Source organism: Plectropomus leopardus, chromosome 14 (genome assembly GCF_026936395.1).
Source record: "Plectropomus leopardus strain MGB_pleo_1.0 chromosome 14, ASM2693639v1, whole genome shotgun sequence".
Taxonomy (NCBI): domain Eukaryota; kingdom Metazoa; phylum Chordata; class Actinopteri; order Perciformes; family Serranidae; genus Plectropomus; species Plectropomus leopardus.
The window spans coordinates 6,446,059-6,472,491 of record NC_142189.1 but is presented as its reverse complement, the minus strand read 5'-3'; the positions used below and the strand labels follow the sequence as shown (position 1 = coordinate 6,472,491).

Below are 26,433 nucleotides of genomic sequence, written 5' to 3'. Positions count from 1 at the left end.
TTAGAACAAGGATCAACATCAGTTTTGTTGTGTTACATTCAGGCGACTGTTACAAGCAAAAAAAATTGGTTTGATTTCTTTTGAAAATGTGGAAAATGCAATGAGCCAAAACATTTACAACTAACTAAAAGGTGACAAGAAAATGACTTGAAAATTAGCTGTGGGGGGACTATTAGATATATATATATATATATATATATATATATATATATATATATATATTTTATTTTATTTATTTATTTTTTTTTTAAATGGAAAAATGTCCAGAAAACTATATTCTATCTTTATCTTACAATTATATATTTAAAACGATGTTACAAAAAGTATGTTATTTTTATTTTTAGGACTTTCTTAAGGTAATTGTCTTGTTTCTTTTTGATACTTTTTACTTTACCTTTTTTTTCAGAAGTCTGTTATTTTGCCTCCTGTAATAAGGTGGCGGTATTTCTGTACTGAGCCAGTGGTGAGAGGTGGTAGCTGACAAGATGCTTTTAATGTTCAGAATTGGAGGAAGCACTACGACACCTCCCACTTCAATGTGTTTGTCTCTTCTTCTCCTGATAGATGGGTTTACTCAAGTGGTGGAAGTAATCAGTATAACAGCATATACTGCAGTGAAAACACAGACCCAGAAAACAACACAATGATCTTATTTTTCTGCATAACCATTGATCTTTTTCTACTTTCAGGTAATACATTTATTTGCACTTTGAAAAGTGTATTTATACTTTTAAAGTTTTACATTTTAAAGTCAGCTACAGTAAGTAACTGAAGCTATTTAAGTTACATGCTATGAGCTCTGACATTTTGGGATTAAAGAAAATTTGAATTAATTGATAACTCAAGAAGAGCATGAGATTTTTATGAAACTAAAGAAAATAAATGTTGTGTTTTTACAGCTTAAACTTCTCTCCTGTGCTTACTATTTTTTCTTTCTTTTTTTCAACTGTCTTCACTCTCTGATTGTGTATTGCTTTGTTTATGCTTTTTCGACAGGCTCCTCAGTCAGTGACAAAGTCCACCAGATGCCAGCTGACACGTACAGCAAACCTGGAAGAACAGCCACAATAAACTGTTCACACAGTATTCAGAGCTATGATCAAATACTCTGGTACAAGCAATTAAAGAATAGGCAACTGCAGCTCCTGGGATACATGTATATAAACACGGGTTACCCTGAGACTGGACTGGGAGTGAAGATTGAAGGGGGTGCAGATAAAGACCAGACCTGCACATTAACAACTGAAGGACTCGGCCTGAACAGCAGTGCAGTTTACTTCTGTGCTGCCAGGTTACACAGTGCAACATATCACTGCTCCTCAGTACAAAAACCCCCTCATCACACTTTTTGTTTTATCTCCATATGACAGCCCATTGCACCTGTATTGACTCATTCCAGCCAACACTGTTATCCTTGCTCTTTTAATATGACACATTTTAATGGGAGGTTACTTCTTTGGAGCAATGTAGCATAAAACCTCCCTCAGACACACTGTCTGCTGCGGCTGCATCTCATGTGAACAGGATCACTATGATGACTCAAGTTGTCATCACATTTGTAGCCTCGGCTCTGTGGCTTCAAGGTAAACAGATTTACATTTACTTTTTAACAGGGTAAGAGATGTACATTTTAATTTTTAATTACTTACTAGTTTAATTACTTACTTAGTACATATGCTGACGGAAACCTACATGTCAACTCATTTTGACTGCACTTGGTTAACAATTTTTCTTTTCTTTTTTTTTTTCTTTTTTTCAATTTCCAAATCTTCTACAAAACATCTACATGTTTTGCACAAAAACCTAAAGCACAAAAATTTGGCTCAAGGTATATTAATAAAATTAAAAAAATAAAAAACCCATACATTTGTTTCCTTGTTTCTAAAATATTTTCAAAAGAGTAAGAATTGTACCCATATTTTGTATTTTGTCCACACAGGTCACTGCCAGGATGTGACCCAACACCCTGAAATCAGCTGGAGTTCTGTTTCCAAATCTGCAGAGATGAACTGCAGCCACAACAAAGATGTCTCTCATACACAGATGTACTGGTACAGGCAGCGTCCAGGGGAGACCATGAGCCGCATAGTCTACACAGTTTTTGGTGGACAGCCAGACTATGGAGAGCTCCCTAAAAGTAAATATTCAGCTGTCAAAGACAACATAGAGAGCGGGGCTCTGACTGTGAAAGACTTGCAGCCTGAGGACAGCGGTGTGTATTTCTGTGCCGTCAGCAAACACAGTGATGTGAGAAGTGCGAGCAGCTGAACAAAAACTGGTTGGTCATAAATTCATTGAACGCCAAACCAAATGTTGGCTTTTATATCTTTCCAGTAGGTGGAGCTGAAGCTTCAGAAATATTCTTCAGCTCAATACCTACACGGCTGTGACAATAAAGGTAGCTGGTGTAGATATGATGGGAGGGTTTTTAATAGAGTTGACAGAAAACAGAGCAGCACAGTGTCCTGGGAACTTTCAAACAGGAGGTCAACATGCCAACGTTATTGTTTTTATCTTGGCTCATTGGTAATTACTTTTACTACTCAGGAATACCACTTTCTCGACAGTTCCTGCACTGATTATCAATTTTCCCTCCTCTAGGTGTCTGTTTGGGTCTTGACATCCGTCAGTCTCCCTCTGATCTCATCACAAAACCTGGAGACAAAGTGCAGATGTTCTGCAGCCATGATAAAACTGACTACATGGTGATGCTCTGGTACCAGCGGCCTCCTGAAGACACAGCGATGAAACTCATTGGATACTTGTACTACCAAGCAGCCACGATGGAAGAGCCATACAAAAAACATTACACTATATCTGGAGATTTGGGTGTAAATACAGTCAAGAATGGCTCACTTACAATCCAAATAACTGGACTTGAGCACAGCGCCTTTTACTACTGCGCAGCCAGCAGAGCACAGTGACTGTAATTTACATTTCCTTTATACAAAAACTACTAATCCTTATCAGCATTTATGGTTACAAATTACACCTTGAACAGATCCCTCCCAGCCAGCTGCATCTTCTTCTGAGCTTTCCGATTTGCCAGCAGTAAGGATGTTTCGTCATCACTTTCTTTTTTTTATTCAGTCAGTTCAGCAGCGGCATCATTTGAATCTCCAACATTAACACCTTACATCTGCAGAACTCTGTCTTATATAATATGACATGTCATGTAAAGGCTTTGAGTACAAAAATGATCTGATTTCTCCTCCTCTCTTGTCTGGCAAGTAATCAATTTTTCAAACAGAACTAGCACATGTGTACATGAAACATTTTCTATCAATTTGTCATCATGTAACAGAGTTTGTTCTCTATTTTTGTCATCCAGGTGTTTGTGCAGCTCTAGATGTCCATCAGTCTCCCTCTGATCTCATCACAAAACCCTGAGAGGTCCAGATTTTCTACTACTGTGCAGCAAGTGAAGCACACTGACAGAAATCTCCTCTGAATTTAACAAAAACTATGCATCTATGCTATCTTTCTCATGATCAGTGGTTTCTAATAAGACTAAACACAGACTAAACTGCTTCCAGACACCTGCTTCTGTAGTTGTGCTCTAGTTTGATGTAACCATGTCATCATTAACTAATGCTACTGTGTTTCTATTTTACTGTTTTTGTGCTAATTTAACCAGGCAAGCCATGACAGTAAATGCTTTAATATTTACTGGAATATGTCAATCCCCAAAAAAAGATATTTTGCTTTTAGGGTTTAAGAGAGAGCATTTATTAGGGCTGTTCCCAAAAAAGAATTATGCCAATTGAATTGGATTTGGCTGATAAATACAAATACTTGATAATTCATTTAGTTTTCCATAAAGATATAAAGTTAGGAAGGGCTCTGCAACTTTTTTTTCTCCTCTCTCTTGCTCTGTGCGGCTGCCTGCATATCCGCTGCCTGTTGATGATGTGCAGATTGTCTGTACCTACAGACAAACTGACTACACGGTGATGCTGTGGTACCAGCAGTCGCCCGGAGACAAGGCTCTGAAACTCATCGGATATGTAGAATATGATAGAAAATGCTATGAAGAATTACATAAACAGCATTTTAACATCACTGGAGATTTAAGTAGGAACACAGCAAAGAATGTTTCTCTGTTTATAGTGGACCTGAAAGAGTCTGAGCACAGTGCTGTGTGCTACTGTGCAGCTCAATAGGCACACTAAGGCAGATCTCCTTTCAACTACACAAAAACTGAACACACCACCTTTTATCAACTGTGGTTTGTGTCGTCTCAAAAAGACCTTCATCAGCCAGCTGCAGGCAAAGTCTCCATCACGTGATTTTTACTTCATTTCCTCATGTCTCGGCTTGTGTTTTTCATATTTAGTGCAGTCATATAGCCAGAGAAGACATCTCACAACCTTCATCATCATCTTTTTCTTTCAAACAACAAACTCTGCGTGGGACAAAGAACTAAAATGATTTATTTTCTACTTTTTTGTCATCTTATAGGTATTGTTACCTATTCTCCAGCTCAAGTTTGTTGTATACTTTCCTGTTCAAGCAAATAAACCCTGAGTTGTATCCCTTTTTTGTAGGAGTTTCTCTGGGGGTTCAGGTCCAACAGTCTCCCTCTGTCATCATAAAGGCTGGCGATGAAGTGCAGTTTTTCTGCACGCATGACAAAACTGACTACAGAGTGATGCTGTGGTACCAGCAGTCACCTGCAGACAAAGCTCTGAAACTTGTTGGATACGGATATGTACATTTCAGAAACGACAGCGTGGAGGAGCCGTTTAGAAAACATTTCAAATTATCTGGAGATTTGAGTGGAAGCAAAACAAAAAATGGTTCGCTTTCTATTATCAATCTAAAAGCACTTGAACACACCGCAACGTATTTCTGTGCAGCCCGTGAGGCACAGCACATCAAACAAGCATCTGCTTCCAACAAAAACCTCTTTACACCTCCAGTCTGAATATAGGTTATAGAGTAAGTTATCTCCCCCACGATCATGTCTTACAAGTTTTTTCCATTTTTCAAGCCTAAGCCCTAAATATTTTCAGCTAGTGGTTCCCAAGCAACCAAATATTTAACACTGGGCAGAAAAAAAAACCATGCTACTACGAGTGTTGTCACATTACTGGAATTTCTAACTTTGATGCAAATACCTTGAAAAATATCAATATCAATGGCCCTAGTAAACATTTACAATGAGACAGAATGAGAAAGCACAGCTGGTACCAGAGTACCAATACTTCAGTGTTGAAACTGTTCAATGTAGTGTGACCTCTCTTTCCCCAAAATGACGACCTGGGTGAGATGATGGTCACATATAGCAGTTGAATCCTCCACTCTGGCACTATGCACTGCGATTAACCATACATATACACATATACTCTCTCCAATTTTTTTTATTAATTACTTTATTTTTATTTTTATCTAAATTAATGTATTTATCGATTTGTTATTTATTTTAGTATAAACTTATTTAGCCATTTTCCTTTCCCTCAGTTATACCCTAACGTACCTCACTCATTATTCATATTATTGCTATGTGTTGATATGTGATTATCATTGTTGTTATTATTCCTCAACTTGTGATGAGAGTGATGGGGGTGGGGTTGTGTGGGCTTCATTGTTGAAATAACTTGTAATGACTCTAATAAATTCTAATAAAATATGTTAATTAAAAAAGAAACTGTTTCATATATAAAGAATAATTATGTATTGATAAACTGATATTTTTGCCAAAATTAGCTACTCTCATTGCCCACCCTTAACAACACTATTGATCTTCAACTTAAGCAGGTCATCAGTGAATGTAATATCATCACCACAATTTCTGCTTTAAGCATTACATGTCATTTAATGCATGTAAGGCTATTATCGCATGTTGCTGAGGTCAATCTATATAGTATTCAGTAACCAAAGTAAAGCACAGACTAAATAAATTCCAGTTTTATTGTTAACTGGTGTGATTGTCCAGTGTAAATCTGCTCAATTATTAACTTTGACTAAAGTGTATTTGCTGCAATTTAACAGTAAGAAATCAGAGTTTTTCTGCCTTTTGGGAAAAGGAGGACTGAATCAATGAAGTTTCTCCATGTTAACTCATTCTCTGGTTTTTCTACATCATCTCCTGCCCCTCCCTCTGATCCACAAAGCTGAAAGACTCGAGCTGGTTCTTCACATTCAACAAGATGCCATCTCTTGTCATTGTTTTCATCTCTATTGTTGTCTGGATTAAAGGTACTGAACATACATTAAGTCTCTTTAAATATTTATTTTGGAATTAACCCTCAAAAATCTTGATCCATAGAGTAACTGAATTGAAATATTCACTTCCACTAATCACTAATCATTCATTGCTTATTTCTACACTACTTAACATTATTTCTATTTTTACAGGAGTTTACCTCAGTAAGGAAAAACAGGTGTTTCAGACTCCACCTGACCTGTTGTGGAAACCAAATGTTGAATTCAACCTGAGCCTCACACATAAAATCCCGAGCTATGACACTATCCTCTGGTATCAGCGCTCAGCAGGAGATACTTCTCTAAAGCTGATTGCTTACATGCGTTATACAAATCCTAAGGTCGAGTCAACATTTGATAAAAAATTTAGTGTTAGTGGAGATGGAGAGAAAACTGCTTATCTTCACATCCTCAACCTGAAACACCCTGAAGACAACGGAGAATATTTTGGAGCAGCAAGTATGCACAGTATAAAAAACATTGACACTCTCATACAAAAACCTCCGTAATGATCCAGTAGATAACAGAACACCAACAGAAACCACTGAAACCACGTGACACAGTATCAAAGCTCAGGAAAAGGTCTTCATTATAGCTGTTTCAGTAGAATATATCCTTTCTTCCTTTTGTTTCACAGCACTACACTTAGTGAGGTAGACATGTAAAAACCTAACAATTGCGGTAATATTACACTAATCTATTTGCCTTTTGATGCTACTCTGTTTGACCTACATCCAGGCTGCAACACACAACAGGGTTTTCCACATCTACTGCCACCAATAGATTTTCTGGCATTATTGAAATACTGTGCTGTTATTTACTGCACAGCAGCGCATACTTTTGTCACAGACAGAGCAGCAAATTATAAGACACAGTGAAAGTGAAACTATTCTGGGTTGTTCATTGAAGTTCATTATGCTGAGACTTAAACTTCATTTACTCATTCTGCACTCTCACTTTCCTCTCATCCATTAATCTGATCAACTCAGCTCTGATTGGATCAGCTGATCAAGTATCCATGCCACGACTCAAACTGCTGCTGAGGGCTAGAAATAAGTCATGATGAGTTTAGTCTGCACTGGGTTCATGAACCCTCAAAAACATCTGCATTTAGAGAGGTGGCACAGAATGATTTAAAAAAAAGGTACGAAAAAAAATTTAATTCAAAATTGGAACTTGGGGCGCCCAGTAGATCAGTTGGTAAAGCAGGCACAGGCTATGGATTTCATATGTCAGAAATGTCTTGTATGATAATATTAGCCATAGCTGTGTATGAGATGCACTTCCAAATCCAAATAATGGCAAGTGTGGAGGAAGAATAATATTCTCACCAGGCCTTAGGGAGGAGTGAATTAAAATTCAAAATAAAGAATATGGAAGGGTCTTGAAGAACCAACGCATAACCCGATAGGTGGAGGCACAGCACTTAGTATGCAGCATTTATCATGAGGATGTGGTGATGATAAAACCAACAAACACAGACACAACCCCCTTTTACTTCACCCTGAGCATTATTTTTTATCAGGGAAATACTTCTCTCACACTAGTGCCTGATAATGTGTTTGTCTATGCAAACTTTCTGTTTCTTCTTCATCTGTTTTTATTGTAAGTTTTCATATTTGACTCTGCATTACATAAAAGTAGTCATTATTTATATTATATACCAAACAATAATGTTAAAAAATATATTGTGCATTTGTTTTGTACTATTAACATTTCTAAATCTGCTTTCTCCACAGGTCAGGTGAGCGCTCGAACATTTCAACAATCTCCTCCCCAGATAGTGAAAGAGAGCACTAAGGTCCAGATTAACTGCCGCCATGATGATAATACCCTTCTGACAATGCTCTGGTATCAGCAACGAGTGGACATAATGTCTATGAGCCTCATTGGGTATGGATATGGACAGAGCCCCCCAAACTATGAGGGTCAGTTTGGAAAACAATTTCAGCTGACAAGAGAAGACACAGTGAGAGGAGCTCTAGTGATACACCAAGCGAACCAGTCACACTCTGCTGTGTATTTCTGCGCTGCGAGTACACAGTGATGTGGTTTAATGCCACTCCCTCACTAAAAACCCTCGTCTCTTCTCTGAGATGTGTGCATTTGCACAAGAGGTACTGTCTCTTAATACACCACTGGAGGAAGCTGTGTCTCTCTTGCTAAAGCACAACTTCAAGGATGTCTCCAAATGTGATAGTATTACTTCTCATCTTACTTCAATGTAAAGAAATCAGCTGAAAATTGTAACTGTGTTGTTTATTTCATACAGCACTTGTATTAATGTTTTTTTTTCACCACATTTTAAATCTTCTGTGTTCTTCCAACAGATCGAGTCAAAAGTGTGAAGTTTAAACCGTCTCATCCAAGAATAGTCGACAACATGGCCAGGGTAGAAATTAATTGCAATCATGACGATAACAACCAGTATGTAATGCTCTGGTACCAGCAACCAGAGAGCGGTTTGATGACCTTGATTGGATTCAGCTACAGTGGCAATGACCCCAACTATGAAAAGCAGTTTGAAGATCGGTTTAAAATCACAAGACAAGACATCAAAACAGGAGCTCTGATTATTACCAACGTGACTCTATCAGACTCTGCTGTGTATTTCTGTGCTGCCAGTACACAGTGATGTGGTTTAATGCCACCCCTCACTAAAAACCCTACCCTTTTTTTCATGTTCAAGATCCTGAATCATAGGCTGGTAGAATTAGCCCCAAAATGTCTTAATCACTGTTCTGACATTAATAACAATAGCTGTGATTTTTTTTTTTTGAATAATCATAATGCACTTCTTCACATTCACACAGTCTCAAAAAAGTATGAATATATGAAAGCATTTAAGTCCCTGTGCTTATAAGCAAAGAACTATGGATGCACGATATTGGATTTTCTGGCCAGTATTCAATATGCTCATTAGGGGTCAACAGATAATCGGCCTGGACGATTATCAGGGCAGATATTTGGCATTTTGCCGATAATCTGTATCAGCGTTCTATTTTAATGATCGCTGATAAAAAAAAATTAATTAACTTAAAGGTGCACTACTTTGGACAACCAACACCCAGGGAAGGCAGTCTGCAATACATGCAAAGAAAGTGTCAGCATGGGAGGAACTTTTACTTTGTAAAACCTCAGGGAGCTATTTTTAGTTATTTCTTTTTATTTAAATTTCCACTTGATTTTATTGAAAAAGTTCCAGGGAACTTGCTGTTGAAAGTTTCAGTTTTGATTAAAACTTTGCTGAAAGAATTTAAATAAAGTATAGTGTTGCTGTTTGTTATATTCGAAATTCTAAATAGTTACAGAAAGACTTTCATTTTATTGGTTCCAAATTTCAGTTATCGGCTTCATTGACTACTAATAATTGGTATCAGCCCTGAAAAACCAATATGGGTCGACCCCTAATGCTCATATATAACAACTAATTTAGACATTAACAGATATCCATACATCCACTTTTTTCCCCACCTCACTTCAGCGATTACCATGTCTCCTCTGTAGGGGATGTAACAAAATTAAACATGCTCTTATTGTGATGGCCAGCCAGTAGATGGACGTCAGTGTATGTAACATTTATTCATTGCATAAAATGAGAAAAATTCTTTCTATGAGTTTATGTTGTGTACATGTTCACTTTATCAATAAACAAAAAATATAGGTTTATGATATGGGCAGAGAGCATAATGGCCAATTGCAATGTATTTCATTTGAAAGCCAATATCTGCTGATGCCATGACGTGCATCCCCACAAAACATTTACCGAAATGGGGTGGAATTTATGGCTGCATTGTAAGGGAAACAAATGAATGTAAATACAAACTCATCTTCTCAAAATAAATCAATTTCAGATTTCCCATATTTATACAAATCAAGTGCTACCATTTACAGAGAAGGAGACAGATCAAAGTACCCAAAACAAGGTGACACAGTCAGAAATACCTGTTGTAAACAAAGACTGTTTTTCTCACCACCTCAGCAAACACCATGCTTGGCACAGGTAATTCATGTTCAAGAATATGACAACAACAAACAAATGCCAATTTAACCATGAATATTCACCAAATTAACAGCATTAAAGCTTCATAAAGTGCCAAAGAACACAAAAGGTAGATGATGAAGAAAAACAGCATCCCACAGCACAGCTACTATTCAGTCATGAAACACAAGACAGTAAGAGAGTACAGACATTAGGGAGCAACTGTTAACCTAGCAGGCAAAATAGTGACTGAAAAAAACATCATCTGGTAATATATCTATAGCTTAATGTCAGCTACATGTTGATGAGACAAAATAAACAACAATTAAGGGACCCAAACAGTAATGTTAGCTAGCTGTAGTAACAGTTAATTAGTAGACAGCATACTGCTGTTATCTTTCTATACATCTGAGCAAAACAATAGAGGCCAGCACCAAAATATCAAACACAAGGCAGGGGGAGAGCAAAGACAGCTGGGAAACAGCCATCACTGTTAGCTGTCATAAGGTTAGCTTCAGTCTTTTCCACTGAAAGCAACACAACCGTTAGTTAGCTTAGCCAAACGTAGCTAGCTTAGCCAGGGGCATTTAAAAAGCCAAAACACCACATGACATGACGTTAGCCTTAAGTGTTAGCACAAGCAGCTGCTGAGTCTTACCTTATTGAGGTGAAGCTGTGATTCCTGGCGATTCCAAGAAGAGTTAACGTCCCAAGCAGAGTCCGAAAAAAGCCAAAAACAGGACGGAAAACTCCGATTTAGACTCGAAATGCGCATTATCGGGCAGCCGTTGGTGTGTGGATCAACAGGAAAACGGACTCCTTTAGTGTTTGGAAGCAGCGAAAACATTATAATTCCTTGTCATGGCAGTCCTGAGGCGACACCATCAGCAACATGCTTTCTTTATAAGTGAGTTTTGGTCAGTCATTCTCATGTTTTGCGAAGTATATTAGTTTTTAATATTTGTGTCCCCGACAGAAGACTGTCAACGGTGTATCAAGTGGGCGGGGCATTGGCGGGATAAAACTCCGCCCCCAATTATGTGATGACCAATCATGTTCCTCTAAGAGCCAACAGTCAGTGTTTTTGGCGTAAGAGCAAGACGCCAAAAAGACGCCTTTACAGTGCTCATGAAGCGCCTCTTGATGACGCTAGGTGAGAACAAGGCCAGACCATGGATGTATTATGGGCCAGACAGAACCATGTGCGGCCTCAATAAACGCTGCCAGACAGCAGCTGCAGCACAGATTTGGTTTTTAGTTTTTCACTTTCTTTACTTTTTTGTTTAAATTCATTAGCACCTAACAATTTAAATTAAAATCCAATTCCTAATCTTAAGCAAAGCAATAAAGACAAAGAAAAGATTTAAAAAAAAAAAAAAAAAAGATCTGAGAGATACTACATTTATTAAAACGTCCTCCAGAATCACTCTTACAAATCCATCAAAAAATAGTCTCCTTATAGGCCTGTGTATTCGTTTGTGTTCAGAAATAAAAGTTACTGCAAAGAAGCAGAAGCAGGCAGAATTTTTTTTAACAGGATCAGCTACAGGCCGAGGAAGAAGGAGGGGAGGAGCAGGTGAGATGTGGAGAGGGGATCGTCTCTCATTTGATCTGATTTAAGTTTGTCAGACTGGCGCAACATGCAAATGCTCTGATACCAGATTTTAGTATGGCTATGGCTGATTAGTATGCTAATTGTTGTTTTTTTGTTTGTCTGTCTCTTTTAATTTTTTAACCATTGCACAGGTGTTGATATTAGTTTCCAGGATGCCTGCAGCTGTATACAGGTTTGGATTTTTACTGCTCATACTTACAAGTAAGTTTGACAGACTGCTAAGATTTTTTTTCCTGTAACATCTATACCACTTTGTATTTATGTTACAATTATGTTTTTTGAAGATGTCAAGCTGAATTCTTAAAACTCGCATTGCTTGAATTCAAACTTCACCCCAACAATGACTTTTTCTTTACAGAAAAAGTGGAGAGTGTTACCTTCAAACATTCCTCGGCTCAAGTTGTAAAGGAAGGGACTGAGGAGCTCAGGATAAACTGCAGTCATGATGACACTAGCCTCCAAACCATGCTGTGGTACCAGCACACACGCAGCAGCCGCTCTATGACCCTCATCGGGTACACAGTCCTAAAGGCTGACCCGGTCTACGAGGACCAGTTTAAAAAATCCAGATTCCAGATAAAAGGAGAAGCACAGAGAGGAACTCTGATCATTCAGACAGTGAATCCATCAGACTCGGCTGTGTATTTCTGCGCTGCTAGCACACAGTGATGTGGTTTAATACTCTGCTTCACTAAAAACCTGCTGTGACTTGCAGCTGCAGCTCAGGGGTTTGGTTATTTTAGTCTTCCCACACATTTTCATGCACAAATTTTAAAAACAATTCCATGAATTTTCAAGGTCCCTCTTTTTTCCCTTGCCCCACATGCAGCGTGTTTTTTAAAAACATAAGATCAAACTCTATTCAAAGCATGATTTCAGCATCCCACACATGTGTTCAAGGACCATCAGAAATTTGAAAGTCCAACAATAATTGCAGCTGTTTTAACAGTTTCTGGCTGTGATAAACGGTGTAATTATTGGGGATTTTAAAACAAAATATGCCTGCCAAAATGTAAGAAAAAATCAATCACCCAAAATGTTTAAGTTTCTTATTATTTCTGCCATTTGAATGAAACAAATTTCGAATTTCTGTCTGAAGATGTTAACACAAAATAAGTGATGGCAAGGTATGAATCAGATTTTGATTTTAAAAAAGGGTGTCAGATACATACACGCAGTTTGATTTCTCTGTGCATAAGGTTTTACTTTTTCAATATTGCACATAAAAAACAATTGCCCAAAATATTTAAGCTTTACGTAAAAAATGCCCAAAAAGCCAAAATGTAATAGCAAGAAAAAAACAAGGAAAGAAAAAGGGGGGGAAATTTTTTTTATATAAAAGTTTTTTATAAAAATCACCAAAAGTTTTTGAAGGAAAAAAAGTCAGAAATTTTGTATGTCCTACAAAAATCGCAAAAAAAAAATTTCAAGAGAAATATTTGCCAATTCATTTTTTTGCAGGGCACCAAACCTACGACCTTGCATGAAGACAACAACAAAAACGTATTAATAAATAATACATTTTGCTTCTAGAAAGAAGTGTCAGTCACTATAAACTCTTTTTTTTAAATCCTCTATAATTGAGTAAGAGCTTTAACCTGCAGTTTCTGCTTGTTGTCCACCAGGAGACTGTGGCTGTGCTGAGACTCCTTCAGATTTTATTTCTCAGAAGTTTCGGCTGCAGCAGTTCAGCAGGTCTGCCTAAAGAGAGACGATTGTACTCTTGACCTTTTAATCACTGTCAAAATGAAGCTGCTCTTAGCTGCTGTTCTCATCGTCGCCATTAAGAACATTGAAATCCAGATGGAAGAAAAGAACTGTTTTCTTCTACTTGTTCCTTGCTGAAGTTGTTAATTCACTTATTGTCTTTTTTCTTATTTGACAGATTCCTCCACTGGTGTTAAAATTCTTCAGCCACCTTTTGCAATCAGTGGAGACCCGGCTGTTTCTTTGCAGTGTGAACAAGATGACAAAGACTATATGTACATGTGCTGGTACAGACAGAGCAGCAGCGGGGAAATACAGCTGGTCACATATTCTAGTGCTAGAGCTGTTAGGATTACGGTCGCTCCTTTTAATAAAACCAAGTACACCATGTTCGGGCCTGTGGTGCTTCAGACGACTCTGCAGATACGCCCTGTGGAGGCCGGAGACTCAGCTGTGTATTACTGTGCCTCCAGGAGAGCACAGTGATTCAGAAAGCCTCAGCAGCTTAACAACAACATGAGAAACCAGGTGGAGACGCCAGGGAGGAGGATGCATGAGGAGTTAACTCTGAGAAGCCCAGAGCTGGATTTTGTTTTTACGTAATAACAGATCAACATCAAGATGATCTGAAAATGTAAAGGAAAACATTTGTAAATACATCTATACGTTTTTAAAAAGTACAAGAATGTTTCTCTCAATGTTCCTGCATCATCACCACAAAGCTGATCAGTATAGATAATCAAGCAGGTGTTAATGTGGTAAAGATTAATGTCTCATTCAGTGTTATTGTCCTACAGTGTTTCTCTAATCTCTGACAGTGCTTTCGTCTCTTGTTATTCCATTTTACGATAATTCAGTCTGACAAGAATATTGTGTATCAAATTTAAGACATTATCATACACTGACCTCTATAGGGTTGATGTGGGATTACACTCATAAAAAATCCTAAGGGAAGCCAGCCAATTAATAATACAAGTGCTACCGAAATTAAACTATATTGAAGAAATAGGATGAACATGGAACGTACAGATGACATTAAAGTGACATCTGCAAACAACAGTGACATTACATCATAAAAATACCTATAATTTGTCACAATTATGTCAATATAAATGAAAATGTAAACTTGTTTTAATATGAGCATACTGGTTGAACTACCTATCATTTAGTTAATTATTTTATTTTTTAAAGAAAAGAAATGTTGAGTGAAACACCCCAGCACAGACATGTAATTTAAAAAAAAAAAAAAGAATTCAGTATGATACAGTATTTGTACATTTATTTTATAGAAATATGTATATAAAAGCGTAGAATATTAGATCAGTGTCGCATATCAGGCCATTTATAGCTGGAGCTTATTTGCAGTGATAGAAAGATACTAAGTACATTTATTTATATATTTAATTTAAATTAAATTTAATTAATTTACTTGTACTTTACTAAAGTATTTCCATTTAATGCTACCTTATACTTCTCTGCATTTATTGATAAAAATATTGTGCTTTTCCTGATGTATTATTTTAGAATGGTCTTATATAGAAGTTGAAATTAGCTTCACTTTTAAATGCTACCACATTTAAATGATGCTTACACATTGAGGCATCAATAGATTACGATCCAGTTATTTATTTTATTTTATTATATTTATTTTTTATTATTTTATTTATTTATTCCTATCTGCATATCGAATATGTGTTGTTTTGGTGACACACATGCACACATGCACACATGCACACACACACACACACACACACCCTGATACCCTTTTTAATTTTAATGCTGTCAGAATATATGTCCCAAAATGAGAATGTGTTTTGAAATCTAAAAAAACCCCTTTATTTATGTTAAAGGAGAAGTACAACATTTTTTCACCTTTATGAAAATGAATGTTTATCATATCTCCTTGAGGTCTAGTGTAATGTGAGTGAAATTAATGTGTGTTTTGGTGTCTGATGGTGTTGATACGTAATGAGCGATGGCAAGGTAAAAGCACATTCTGATTTTTAAAAAGAAAGGAAGAAAAGTTGGGAGGTTGTATTAGTGTAGCTCAGCACCTCATCAGATACATACATGTATTGTAATTTGTCTTGAGCTTTGGGCTTTCTTGTTTTCAGTATTGCTCTTGTGTCTCCTCCTCAGTTCAGAGATAAGTGGGAGGATAAAGAGGTGTGACCTGCAGAGATGTCACTCCCTCTGAACTACAAACAAACACAAACAAAGACCAGCTTCCTCTTTCCTCTCCTCTTTTCTTAGCTGTCACAGAAATAGCAGCAGTCAGGTTAAAGGCGTTCAGCCGTCAGTCAGCGACCTGAGCAGCTGCTCTCACACACACACACACACACACAGATGGAGGCTGAGATATGGAGGAGCTGGGTGGGGGAAGGAGAGAGGAGAGAGGCAAAGAGACGGCAGGTTTTTGTGTGACGGTTTTTCACCGTGGGGACAGGGGGGGCACGGTGATACAATCCCATAGAGCCGCTGTACAAAAACCTCCTCCCATTAACTCCCATTGTGTAGACTGATGCATGCTGCCTGGGACACTGTGGAGAGCAGAAAAATGTATAATATTAAACTGTACAGGACAGCAGGGCACTTTAGCATTAAAAAGACAATTTACATGATAAAAATCTGCAGTATAAAAGTTTTGAAAATGACTTTCAAATCATATGTGGAGCACCGGGATTCTTCTTTCACTCATCTTGACAAAAAAAAAAACAACAAATGTGGACATTATGAAGCTTGTCCTGCATGTTTAAACTGTCTTCATCCTCTGGATTATCACACTGTGTCTCAGCAGGCTGATTATGGAAAGTTTGGAGACTTTTTAGTTCAGGAGACTTTCAGTGTGACACTGGAGCTGAAGCTTACTTTGGAAAGGGAACAAAACTCACTGTTTTGGGTAAGTAGGACCTCTCACTGCTTCACTTCACTGCAACAAAGTTAAAATAGTCAAATGTTTTGTATGAAAGTGAAGACCAAAGGGTTGTTGTGAAAAAGCTGAAATATTGAGCTGAAGTGAGAACACTGTGACCAACACTAATCCTGCTTACTTCGGCCAAGGAACCAAACTGACTGTTTTAGGTAAATATTACAGTTTATTTCTGTGTTTTAATGGATGTTGCATCGTCTAAAGGCCTTAAACTGAAGAGAAATATCAGTAAAAACTTTCCAAAGATTGTTCTGGTAAAGAGAGAATCAAGAGTTTCATGATCAGTGTTTCTGCACTGTGACCTACAATGATCCTGCTTACTTCGGCCAAGGAACCAAACTGACTGTTTTAGGTAAATATTCAAGTTTATTCCTGTTTTAATGAATGAAACATTGCTTTAGAGTCTCACTAAAAACAGAGGAGACAGTAAAAACTTTCCAAAGATTATTATAGTAGAGAAAGAATCAGTAGTTTCATGCTCAGTGTTTTTGCACTGTGACAATGCAAACGAAGCTTACTTTGGAAAAGGAACCAAACTGACTGTTTTGGGTAAATATTCCAATTTATTCATTTAGTTCCATAAATTTTACATTGCTTCAGTCTCGATACAAAAAGAAGTATCAGTAAAAATGGTCCAAAGATTATTCTTGGCAAGAAAGACTCAGTAGTTTCCTGCTCAGTATTTCTTCACTGTGACAACTTAAATGAAGCTTACTTTGGAAAAGGAACCAAACTGACTGTTTTGGGTAAGTCAAGGATGGTTTACATTTACCAAATGTACTTAACTTTAATTGTTGTAATGCAATAAGAAACGTAATGCAGTTGGGTCTTTATAGTTTAAGTTCGGCTCAGAGCTTTTTGCTGTTAAGCTTAAGCTCTGTGCCAATTACGAAGCCTATTTCGGCCAGGGAACTAAACTGACTGTTCTCGGTAAGTAAGAAAAATTCTGATTAATTAATCTGCAAGAGAAATAAATTACATGCAAGCAGGATGATTGGTGAGGAAAACAATTTTTTGTATTAAACTTTGAAAAACAAGACGGCAGTGCAGCAAATATTGATTTGGGATTACAGGAAGTGCTGCATTTAATAAAATAAAAGTGACTAAAATGTAAAGATCTGTATTAAAAGCAGCATGTTGGGCTGTTTTGAGCACTGATCCAGTTCACTGTGACTCTGGTTCTGGTGAAGCTTACTTCGGTGGAGGAACAAAGTTAACAGTTATAGGTAAGAAATCAAATCAAATCAAAGATAGCTCTTTAACTCGATTGCTTCTTTCTTAATCTTAACTTAATCTGCTCAAGTCTAGCTTAAGTTGAGCTGAGAGCTTTTTGCTGTTAAGCATGAAAGTTGCGTTAGTGCAAAGCCTAATTCGGCCAAAGAACGAATATGACTGTTCTCGGTAAGTAAACATAAAGTCTTACTCGGTTGTAACTGACAGGTTTGTATTACATACAACTTATGAGATATATACCACAGTTTTTGGATTTAAAGAAAAGTTAAAAAGCAAAATGTTAAAAAGCAAAGCCAAAGCAGCATGTTCTGATGTATTGAGCATTGATCGAGTTCACTGTGACCCAGGGAACAACACCTAGCTTTGGTGGAGGAACAAAGTTAACAGTTTTAGGTAAGAAATCAAACTTAAAAGGACAAAAACATTGCAATTTAAGAGTCCATTTATGAATTTTACAGCACTCAAGTTTTTGCTCTCAAGCTTAAACGCTGTGTCAGTACACACCCTATTTCGGCCAGGGAACAAAACTGACTATTCTTGGTAAGTTGGAATTAAATCTATCAGGGTTTTTATTGAGATATTTGAATTGCATGCAAAAAATGTGGATTTGTGACAAAACTAATATGTAAAGAAGCAAAGTAAAAGCAGCATGTTGGGCTGTTTTGAGCACTGATAGAGGTCACTGTGACTCTGGTGGTGCTACTGAAGCTTACTTCGGTGGAGGAACAAAGTTGACAGTTTTAGGTAAGAAATCACATCAAAATTAGTGTTACTGTTTTTCTTTAACTTATGGCACAGTTTTAGTTTAGCTGACTGCTTTAGTTTTCATCTCTAAGACTGTCAGTTTGAAGCTTATTTCAGTCAGGAACAAACTGACTGTTCTCTGTACGTTAAAATTCGAGCATGGTGCTAACTGAGAGTGTTGTACTGCACCCAACAACATACAAACAGTAATGAAGAAAAATTGCAATAATACAAAAAAAACTAAAGTGTAAAGATTCGCGGTAAAAGCAGCATGTTGGGCAGTTTTGAGCACTGATTAACCTCACTGTGATGGTGCTTATGAAGCTGTCTTCGGTGGAGGAACAAAGTTAACAGTTTTAGGTAAGAAATCAACTCAAAAATAACATTGTTTTTAGATTGTTTCTCTCTTGTGTCAGTACAAAGCCTGGTTTGGACAGGGAACAAAAGTGACTTTTCTTGGTAAGTTGACCTAAAATCTAACAGGGAGTTTATTGAAAAGTTTCTTTTCAAAAAATAGGAAAATGGCATTCATCACAAACTAAAGATTCAAAGTAAAAGCAGCATCTTGGGCTGTTTTAACACTGATCATGTTCACTGTGACTCTGGTGCCGGTGCAGAAGCTTACTTTGGTGGAGGAACAAAGTTAACAGTTTTAGGTAAGAAATAGAAACGAAAAATGAAAGTTGCTGTAATTTGAGTGTTTCTAACTCAAACTTACTGTTTTGCTCAAAACTTCTGTTTCTAAGTTTAAACACTGTCATAGCAAAGCCTATTTCGGCAGAAAAAAACTAACAATAAATTCTGACAGGTTGGTAAATAAGAGGTTTGTAATGCTACAACTTGAAAAAAAACAGGCTGTAGTTGTTGGTTTGAAAGGAAAGTTGCATTTAGCATAAAACTAAAGTAACATGAAAGCAGCATGTCTGGCTGTTTTGAGCACTGATCGAGTGCACTGTGACTAACCAAGAAGCTTACTTTGGTGGAGGAACAAAGTTAACCGTTTTAGGTAAGAAATGTAACTAAATGAAAGAAATGGTGCACTTGGAGTGTTTCAAACTTAAACTTACAGCGTTCAAGTCTTTTCAAGTCAAGTTCAGTCAGTTTGAAGCATATTTTGTGCAAGGGAAGAAAACTGACTGTTCTTGTTAAGTTAAAAGTCTACTAACTGAGAGGTTTGTATTGCACATGACCTGTGAAATAAGGCTGTGATGGTTGGTTTTTAAGAAATGTTGCATTTATCTAAACTAAAAAGCAAAGAGGCAAAGTAAAAGCAGCATGTTAGGCTGTTTTGAGCGTTGATGGAGTGCACTGTGATGATAACCGAGAGGCTTACTTCGGTGGAGGAACAAAGTTAACAGTTTTAGGTAAGAAATTAAATTAAAAGAAAGAAATGGTATTGTAATTGGAGTGTTTCTAACTTAAACACTTAAGTCTTAGGTCGGTTTGGAGCATATTTTGTGCAAAGGAACAAAACTGACAGTTTTTGTTAAGTTAAAAGTCTAACTGAGGTTTTTATTGCATGTGACTTGTGAAATAAGGCTGTGATTGTAGGTTTTAAAAGAAAGTTGCATTTATCAAAACTAAAAAGCTAAAAGGCAAAGTAAAAGCAGCATGTTGGGCTGTTTTGAGCACTGATGGAGTTCACTGTGACTCTGGTGGTAATGAAGCTTTCTTCGGTGGAGGAACAAAGTTAACGGTTTTAGGTAAGAAATCAAAACAAATCAAGATATTATTAAAAATCATATTGTCCTCAAGTCTAAGTCCTTCTCAGAGCTTTCTGTTACGCTTAAAAGTTGTATCAGCTTGAAGTGGATTTTGGCCAGAGAACAAATCTAACTGTTCTACGTGAGTTAACATTAAATCCAATAAAATGATAATTGTTTATTAAAGACTCTTGTAAAAAAAAATAGACTGTAATTGTCGTTTTAAAAGGAAAGTTATGTTTATGATGAGTCAGGAAGCAAAGTAAAAGCAGCATGTTGGGCTGTTTTAGCACTGATCAAGTTCACTGTGACTCAGACTACAGAAGCTTATTTTGGTGGAGGAACAAAGTTAACAGTTTTAGGTAAGAAAACACATTATTGTTCATGTATGATTTTGTTAAGAAGTTTCTGACACTGCAAAGATACTCTATGGCTCAAACACTTTCAAATTAATCAACTCCAATTTTGTAGCCAGATTAAATAATCATCATCAATCAACAATCTCAAAAAGCATGAATGGTTACTCAAATGAGGACAAAAAAGACAAGAGAAGATTTGGCCATTTTTGAAAACTATACGTTCAAGTCCTGCATGTCAGAGGGTGACAGTTATAGATAGAGGCACAGATAAAGAGAGGCACTTGGAAGAGTTTTTGTAACAGTCAAAAGTCTCTGTGAGTCCTATGAGCAAGCTTACTTTGGAGCTGGAACTAAACTCACTGTTTTAGGTAAGAAAATCTGCAACTAAAGCCTCTCACAGAGCTCGATTCAGAGATTATTTGCTATATGTGAGTGAGAAAAAGTGTTAAGTGTTGAAAAATATTCTTTGGACCTTGTATTTAATGCTAGTAAAAAAAAGTATTGTCTTTTTAAAAAGTGCAAAAGGAGGTTAAGGTGGAAGTTTGAGCTACATTGTCTGTAATCTCCAGTAAAAGTACTGTGGCTATAAAACATTTGGCTCTGCGCCCAGATTATTACTCTCACAGCGAGTTCCTATCAGCTCTGTGAAACACTGTGAGCAATCAGGCAGAAGCTTACTTTGGAGCTGGAACTAAACTCACCGTTTTAGGTAAGACGACCACAAAACTGAACATAAACTAAAACAATCTTCCTTAGAATATAACTGCAAACTAGTTGATACCAAACATTTTGCTCTTAAAATGGACCTTGAATCACAAGTTTAATGCTGTTAGCAATTAGTTGAACTTGATATAAATATGTATGTTTCTACAAAAGTGTTTAATGCATCTGCAAAGAGAGCACAAAGACAGTCGACAGCTTTCAGTGCTGAGCGCTCAAACAGTTTTCCTGTAGCCTTGTATCAGTGTGAACAACTACGACCCTGCTTACTTTGGCAGTGGCACCAAACTGACAGTGTTGGGTAAGAAAATTATAAAAAGTCATACTCAGAAATGTCTGTTTAGTGACCTACTCTTTACTTAAATGTGAGAATTACTGCGTGAAGTTTCAGGTGGTAAAAAACTGTTGCTCATTGTCTTGTTTGGTGCTGCAGCAGCATTGTGTTACTTTGTGTCAGAACTGCAAAAGAAAATGTAAAATTTGAGATAATTTGGGAAAAAATACCCTATTCTTTAGCAAACAGACTTATTTAAGTGCAGGTAAAAGACTGTATGCATTATATCTTCAATCTGCAAAAGTTGGCATTAAAAACATTTCTCAGATAGTAAAAATTAGATTTTCTTTCCCTGCATCAAAAAGTGAAAGAAAAAAGTCCATTTAAAAAACATTCATGAGTCTGTAAATGGGATCTATGTAATCTAATGATTGTACTTTAAATGAAATGATTACTTACGAATGCAGTTTTAAAAAACAGAAGTTCGAGGTTAATTCAGCTGTTTTAGATCTTTGTCAGTTTTTAACATGTGAGTCAGCGGTGTGCTCTACTTATCCTGCTGAATTTGGAGCAGGAACCAAACTAACAGTTCTTGGTAAGATTTTTTTAAAATTCAAAAAAAATATCTAAAAAGAAATTTTAATCCTGCAACCTACTGTGATCATGTTTTATTGGTGTTCAGATTCAGTTTGATAGTTCTTGCTTTGCGCCCTGATGTTCATGTCTAAACTCTGCTGTTAAGATGTCTCATGTACATTAGCTGTTGAAGTTTGCTGTTGATCTTTGCAGCTTTTTATCGTGATTTATGTCCTTTCTTACTGCAGAACCAGACTGCGAAATCACAAAACCAACAGTTCAAGTTCTTCCTCCGGCAGCAAAAGAGTGTCGAGACCAGAAAGACAATGCAAGGAAGAAGACCATTGTTTGTGTGGCCACTCGATTCTACCCAGACCATGTCCAAGTGTCCTGGCAGATCAACGGGAACAGCGTCACCAATGGTGTGGCGACTGATGAAGCTGCCCTGCGAGAGGACAAGTTTTACAAAATCACCAGCAGGCTGAGGGTCCTTGCCAAAGAATGGTACAAACCAGACACTAAATTCACATGTACCGTCAGCTTCTTCGATGGGACAGAAACTACATCTCATTCAGATTCAATTAATGGAGAAGAAGGTACATTTCATTTCAAACTGACTTAAACTTGATGGGAAATAACTGTAAACAATCATCTAATTAATTTCTTTAATAATAATAAATAAATTAATCTTTCTATCAGCTAAAGGAGAAGCACTGACAAAAGGTAAATGTATTTTTTTGATTCTTCACACTTCAGTTTTTGCTACTATTTAGTGTAACTGGTCATATCTGAATGTTTGGACTCTCTGCAGAGAAATATCTGAGGATCACGCAGACGGCCAAATTCTCCTACGGTGTTTTCATCATCAAGAGCATCACCTACGGAGCCTTTGTGGGGTTTCTGGTGTGGAAACTTCAGGTTTGTTCTGCACAACTTTTCTCTGCTGCTCATCCTTTTTGATTTACTGCACATGAAAATAGTCTCTGAGCATTAGAATATATGAATGAACAACTAATAGAAAAGCGTTCATGACATTATGACATTGTGTCCTCTCTGTCTGTTGCAGAGTTCAGCTGGAAAGCAGAACAACTGAGAGCTAAACTGAACAACGATTGGGATGGATTCTTGGTTTCTGTAAATACAATTTGCAGTTTGTGGTGGTTATATTTCTGCAGCTTTGTATCATGGCATATTTGCATTCATGTATAAACGAGCCAATCAAATTATGCCAACATTAGAGGAATATATTCTTGCTAATATAATGGCTATAAGACGCAGCCCAGTCGCTAAAAGAAAATGCTAGTATTGAACTTTTGCGCACAGCATGAATACGTGACATTTGCATGTTTGATTTTTACCATTACAACATTTCTGGAGTGAAGCTGTAAAGTGAGACGCCTGCCAAGCTATAGACCCCCGTTTGAGACAGACGAACAGAAAAATGAGTTGTGATTTAGTAAGTCATCGCACTGTTTAAGCACCAAACGTGGGTGTTTGGTTGTGCCCTCGCAACAGATTATTTTAAGCCCAAACATGATCTTTTCCTAACCAAGTGGTTTTTGTGTCTAAAGCTACTGAAATGCAACATTAAAACGTGAAAATGTAATCTGTCGATTGGGTTGCATAAGCATTACAATGCTAACATTTTTTACAGTGATGGGGTTGAGACAGACACATCTGTGTTTGTGGACTATTTGCTGATTATTTTCTTCTCAATAAAACTATCTCAGAGGATCTTTCACTCATGTTTAATTCAATTTGCGTTTTAAGTTTTGCCTCAAGTGTCTGCTTAAAGAAACTCTGACAAACTGTCTTGAATATGCGGATCACGTTAACAAACAGCATGTATCTAAAACTGAAAGGTTTATGCAGTAACCTCTATGTCAGACTAAACTTTTAAACAGGTGAAGATTAAGCAGATAAATTACAATTTTAGTCAGTTGCTCCAAATTTTACTGATATGCAGTTAGGCTGCCATCCCCCACCTCAGTGCTCTCACATCTCATCTGAAACCGATCATCACTTTTTCCACAGACAGTGCGAGGTATTTTTAGCTGCTCTTTTATCTGCATCTTTTCAGAGAAATGCGTTATTCCTCGCCTACATAACTCTGAAACAACTCAGCTGGGGAAAATTTAATGTGCAGTTTCATACAGGTCTTAACATTTGAATTGGTGGTGATTTAAGGTTATCTGATTACATATGAATCAATTTGGAAAAACTCAACTCTAAAATTGTTTTTAAGTCATTTGAATGCATTAAAGTGGCTTTATTTAAGTCATATCTACTTCTTCTATTCTGCGCAAGTGTGAGAAGCTTATGAGAGTTTACATTCTCTTTATGAATAAAAGCAGCTACTCTGTCAGTAGGACAGTAAATGTGAGTGTGAGTCGACCACAGAACAACAGGAAATCAGCTTTCTCGTCTGTGTACAGAAGAAGGTCAGAGCTGTTGCTGAAACCTGCAGAGGAGCAGAGAGCGACAGCAGAGGAGAGGAAGTGGTCACGGAGCAGCCTGCACGTCGTTCTCTCTGCTGAGAAAAGACGGAGGTGAAACCTTCAGCTTTACCACAACCTCCGTTTCACAGAGTGCACCTGCTTCTCTGCACCGACACCCCCACACTGCACTGCAGCTCTCTGAGCAAACAGCTGGAAAACTTTTATTTCTGTGTCAACTGAAGCTACAGAGTCAACATACATGTGTTACATATACAACAGCTGTTTACTGTCATCTGGTGCAAAAATATGCATCTGACTGTTCATTTAGTAGCAGTTTAGTAGCAGTCTCAGACTAAAGACAGTTATCTCCAGTAATTAATAAACAAAATATATAAACTCCTCTATAAATCATCTTCATGTTATTCTCCAATACATATTTGTTTTCTTGCTTGATTCAAACTGAAATAAAGACCCCAGAGGGACTGGGAAAAATACATATTTTTTTTCCATTTGTTTCCTTTAAAAACATGTTTGTGCTAATTCAAGTCACATGAACAGGAAACAGTGTGTGAGACCGTGAAAGAAAAATAGTGCATCTGACATCTGTGAGCAACATAATTATATCTCCTCCTGCAAACGCTGATATCTATATGTTCATGTTTTCATCCGTTTGCTGAAAAATAGATTTTCACACTGTCTCTCCATTATTTGTAATGTCTCAGAAAAGCAAAACACCAATAAATGTGCAGATTGTAGGTTCATAGGTTCATAATAAAGGGTCACAGCAAATGTAAGGCCAGTTTCATTTTACTGGACCTAAACTAGACTGCTGAGCTCAACCACAAACTCCAGGGTGGAAAATCAGAATCCAAACTGCACAGAGACATAATGCTACAAGAAGTTAACTAAAGAGAAATGTTTTCAGTTTCTATCTACTGCTTTTACTTACAGTAAAACCATCATTATAACATTTATGTTTAATTCAATCTCACTATTTGTCCCAGAGGGCAATATGGCACAGAAACATACAGCAGATGACATTAATCTGCACCTGTGCACATTCAAGCTTCACAGGAGCAGATTATAAAGTGTTCACCACTTATCATCGGGCCTAAAATAATTCAGTGGGCATTAAAAATGACAACATCTCCTAATAACGTAAATACATTTCTAATGTAGTATACAGGACCATCAACAGGTCATGACAGTCACAGTAATGCAGCATCAGGACCGACTCCATAAAGGCTGATGCTGCAATAAAGCTCACAAGTACAAAATGTTCTGTTACTGTCACCCTCTCATCAACATCACCATCAGTACTTTAAATTCAATATGTAGAGTTCCTGTCATCCAATCACTGTCATCAACATCATCATCAGTACTTTAAATTCAATATGTAGAGTTCCTGTCATCCAATCACTGTCATCAACATCATCATCAGTACTTTAAATTCAATATGTAGAGTTCCTGTCATCCAATCACTGTCATCAACATCATCATCAGTACTTTAAATTCAATATGTAGAGTTCCTGTCATCCAATCACTGTCATCAACATCATCAATACTACGAGTAAAAAATGTACTGTTACTGTCACCCTCTCATCAACATCATCAATACTACAGCACAATATATAGAGCTCCTGTCACCCGCTCAATACTACCAGTACAATATGTACTGTTACTGTTACTGTCACTGATGTTTATAGACATGTTGGAACTTTTTACTCATAGAGGAGTATTTTTTTAGATATTCATACAAAACCATCTTATAATAGTGGTCTGAAAGTTTCCTAACACATAAAGGTGTGTACATATTGACATGAGGGTTACCTTAAGTATAATATCAATAAATTTAATAATAAATGAATGAAAGTATTTAAACTCTCCATGTGCCATCATCAGCCTCACTGATACTGATTGTGTGGCACACTTGCATTATTAGCAAC

At 37.0% G+C, this 26,433-nt stretch overlaps 1 protein-coding gene across 1 annotated transcript; it reads left to right on the top strand.

Annotated features, from left to right (window-relative positions):
* The first annotated feature begins 1,461 nt into the window (after positions 1-1,461).
* LOC121953569 (M1-specific T cell receptor beta chain-like) lies at positions 1,462-23,661 on the top strand. The gene is made up of 8 exons (XM_088087559.1): positions 1,462-1,583; positions 1,940-2,263; positions 4,548-4,711; positions 20,350-20,482; positions 22,298-22,645; positions 22,749-22,772; positions 22,861-22,967; positions 23,116-23,661. The coding sequence occupies exons 1-8, from the start codon at positions 1,532-1,534 to the stop codon at positions 23,140-23,142; spliced, it is 1,179 nt and encodes a 392-aa protein (XP_087943685.1). The 5' UTR covers positions 1,462-1,531; the 3' UTR covers positions 23,143-23,661.
* Positions 23,662-26,433: the final 2,772 nt, after the last annotated feature.

Excerpts from the sequence above, each read along its gene's own strand:
- LOC121953569 (XM_088087559.1), top strand. The coding sequence starts at position 1,532 with ATGATGACTCAAGTTGTCATCACATTTGTAGCCTCGGCTCTGTGGCTT. Across the intron at positions 1,584-1,939 it reads CTCGGCTCTGTGGCTTCAAG|GTCACTGCCAGGATGTGACC; the intron begins GTAAACAGATTT and ends TTGTCCACACAG. Across the intron at positions 20,483-22,297 it reads AACAAAGTTAACAGTTTTAG|AACCAGACTGCGAAATCACA; the intron begins GTAAGAAAACAC and ends TTCTTACTGCAG.